Consider the following 3,314-nt stretch of genomic DNA (forward strand, 5'->3'; position numbering starts at 1 on the left):
AAGCAATGAAGAACAAGAGGGAAAGTCCAAGCAACAGGAAACGCCAAAGATTACCTCAGCAACAGGTAGACCCATTGCAGCTGAAAGACCCAAAATAGAACTTCCCAGCCACATAATCAATAGTCATATCCAATACATGAAGGACCATGCGCTCATTGGAAAATTTATTGGATTCTGGCCGATGGAAAAAGCTCTGCAAGGATGGATCTCTGCCAAATCGAAACCCAAGGGACATGTTACCCTGTAGCTAGGACCAAAAGGGGTTTTCACGGTGATTTTTATTTGCATCGAAGATCGAAACAGGGTCATGGATGAAGGTCCCTACTTCTTCAACTCTACTGGTTTGTATTTAAGGGCATGGAGAGAGAGATTCAACCCTGACAAGGAGGATCTCAGTTGGGCGCCAGTATGGATCAGGATGTACTCGCTCCCATCAGAATACTGGGATGAAGAATCACTTAGAGACATTGGTAAAGGGCTGGGAGAGTTCATCAAAATTGCTGAAGAAATGAAGTTGCGTAGATATACCTCCTATGCCCACATTTGTGTCTTCATGCACCTGGACAAATCCCTTCCGGATTCGGTAAGTCTCTTCCATGATGACTATGAATGGATTCAACCCTTAGATTTTGAACATGTTCCCTTTTGCTATCGTAAGTGCCATGCCCTTGGGCAGCTTTTTAGAGATTGCCCACTAAATGCCAAACCTCAAGCCTCTGAACTCGCAGGCAAGGTGGACCATGAGGGCTTCACTAAAATATCGCATAAAAAACCTTCCTCTGGAAAAAAATCCCAACAGGACGTTGCTTCCATCCCCTCCACGAGCAACAGCTTCGAGGTTCTTGCCAAAGATTCGGAAGACCCACCCCAGAACTCTGTGCCAATCCCACCGCTGATCATCCCTTCCCCTCCGCCCCTTCTTTCTACCTCCTCTCCCACTACCATGCCTCCAAAAGTCTTCATGGGAACCCCTAAGGTGACTCACAAGAACCCTGATGGGAAATCCAATGAAATGGATGTTGATGGTCTCCCCAACCAAACTATGCACTTAGCTCTCACCTCAGTGAAAGGAAATCAAACGCAACTCATGGATGAAGAGCCGGAAAGCATAGATTTATGCAGATTAGACATTTTTGAGCTGGAACAAGTATGCAGAAAGAAGGAATATGATAAGATCCAAGCACATCAACTCAGCACTTTAGAAGTCATCATATCCAGAGCCTATCAGCAATAACAACTGGGAATACAGTTGGGTAGTCAATGGGATGGCTACTTCCTTCCTAAAGACTCAAAAAAACACGGAAGAAAGATAGATCTCCAGAGAACTATTGCCATAGGAAAAATCCTGGTTGACTCAGGTAGATATGCTAAATTGAAAAAGTATTACAAGCCCACTACTAATAGTGGATTATGAAGCTCACTTCATGGAATCTAAGAGGGCTCAATAGCCCTAGGAAACTCAAAATGATAAAAAAATATGATAAAGCAGGAGCAACCCCAGATATTCTTTTTGCAGGAAACAAAATGTAACATTAACACTTTGGGAAACATCCTCTCTAAAGCATGGCTAGGTTGTCAATCAGTTGCAGTGGATGCTTCGGGTGCCTCCGGAGGTCTAGCAATTGCCTGGAACACGCAAGCGATAATGCTTTCAGATTTCCATGCCTCCCATCACATTATACAGGCAACGTTTCATATAATCGGCACCAACATTCATGGTCATCTCACAAATGTTTACTTCCCACAAGAAGCAGCTAACAAAATCGCTCTTTTAGACACAATAGAAGCTCTTAACTTCAATAGGGTCCATCCTTTATGGATCATTGGAGGAGACTTCAATATGATCACCAAGTTAGAGGAAAAGAAGGGAGGTCGAGCCAAGCTGGAACAGGAAAATGACCACTTCAAAGAATTTATCCAAAACAACTTGCTAATAGATATGCAATCATCCAATGGAATGCACACTTGGAGCAATCGCAGGGCTGGGCAGCAACAAATTGCTTCAAAACTTGATAGATTCCTCATCACTGATAACGCAGTGCATCTCAGTGGTGACCTCTCAACGTTTATTCTTCCATACTCTGGCTCTGACCATTGGTCGATCTCTCTCCAATGGCAAAGGCTAGGCAACTCGACCAAACGTCCATTCCAATTCGAGGCATTCTGGCTCTCCCATCCCGCCTTCAACAATCTCATCAAATCCACTTGGAACAACTTCCTAGTGCCAGAAGGATAAAAAATGTTCCATTTTCAACAGAAACTCAAATTCCTGAAAGCCCAAATCAAACACTGGAATCAAGAGACTTTTGGCAACATCTTCAAGGCGCAACAAGATCTAAAGAAAGAAATGAGAGATCTCCAGCAACAGATAATCACAGAGGGATACAAGGACGGGACTTTGGAACTGGAAAGGCACATTCACAATCAATTGGAGGAGAGGAGAAAGCAGGAAGAAATTCTTTGGAAGCAGAAATCTAGGATTCGATGGCTGAAAGAAGGCGAAAGGAACACTAAATTCTTCCACAGAACTACAATTCAAAGAAGAATGCACAATACCATCTCTTTCATACAAAAGCAAGGAGGGGAAAGAGTGGAAAACCATGCAGAGATTGAGCAGGAACTCATCAGTCACTTCCAGGAGGTCCTTCAAGAACCCCAAATTGATAGACGACCGGCTATAGAAAAGATCACTCAAAATGTGCCAAAAATTATCACAGAAGAACACAACCATCTCCTTCTTCGACCTGTAACGCCTCAGGAAGTGGATTTGGCTATGAACCAGCTTAAGGAGGGAAAAGCTCCTGGTCCGGACGGCTTCACCACTACTTTCTTCCACTCTTTCTGGGATCTTATAAAAGAGGAAGTGTGGCAAGTGGTGGAGGAATCGCGCACTCTTCATTGGCTGTTGCCCTCTCTTAATTCAACTTTTATCGCCCTCATCCCCAAAGAAGAGAGCACCCTCACTCCGGACAAATTTTGCCCGATTGCTCTTTGCAATGTCATATACAAGGTTATATCTAAATTCATTGCCAACAGGTTGAAGTTGCTTCTGCCCTTGCTCATATCACCTGAACAATCCGGATACGTTGAAGGACGACAAATCTTGGACGGCATTATCCTCACTCATGAGATCATACACTCCCTCAAGAACACCAAACAGGCAGGTATGATTCTCAAGATTGACCTTTCCAAAGCTTTTGATAAGTTAAGCTGGACTTATATTCAAAAAATGTTAAATGCCTTTGGTTTCTCACCAATGTGGGTTCGCTAGATTCAAAGCTTAATTTCTACAACCTTCTTCTCAATCCTCATAA

At 43.4% G+C, this 3,314-nt stretch overlaps 1 protein-coding gene across 1 annotated transcript; it reads left to right on the forward strand.

The window, feature by feature from the left end:
• Nucleotides 1-307: 307 nt before the first annotated feature.
• Nucleotides 308-2,236, forward strand: LOC149183982 (uncharacterized). The gene is made up of 3 exons (XM_089415173.1): nucleotides 308-583; nucleotides 677-1,147; nucleotides 1,517-2,236. The coding sequence occupies exons 1-3, from the start codon at nucleotides 308-310 to the stop codon at nucleotides 2,234-2,236; spliced, it is 1,467 nt and encodes a 488-aa protein (XP_089271299.1).
• The last annotated feature ends 1,078 nt before the right edge of the window (nucleotides 2,237-3,314 follow it).

This window comes from Pinus tabuliformis, chromosome 3_2, assembly GCF_031772625.1.
Source record: "Pinus tabuliformis cultivar Carrire ecotype Pingquan chromosome 3_2, CPIR1, whole genome shotgun sequence".
NCBI classification, from domain to species: domain Eukaryota; kingdom Viridiplantae; phylum Streptophyta; class Pinopsida; order Pinales; family Pinaceae; genus Pinus; species Pinus tabuliformis.

Coding starts and splice junctions, on each gene's coding strand:
- LOC149183982 (XM_089415173.1), top strand. CDS start 308: ATGGATGAAGGTCCCTACTTCTTCAACTCTACTGGTTTGTATTTAAGG. Junction 584..676: donor ACAAATCCCTTCCGGATTCG/GTAAGTCTCTTC, acceptor GCCCTTGGGCAG/CTTTTTAGAGATTGCCCACT. Junction 1,148..1,516: donor ACATTTTTGAGCTGGAACAA/GTATGCAGAAAG, acceptor TTCTTTTTGCAG/GAAACAAAATGTAACATTAA.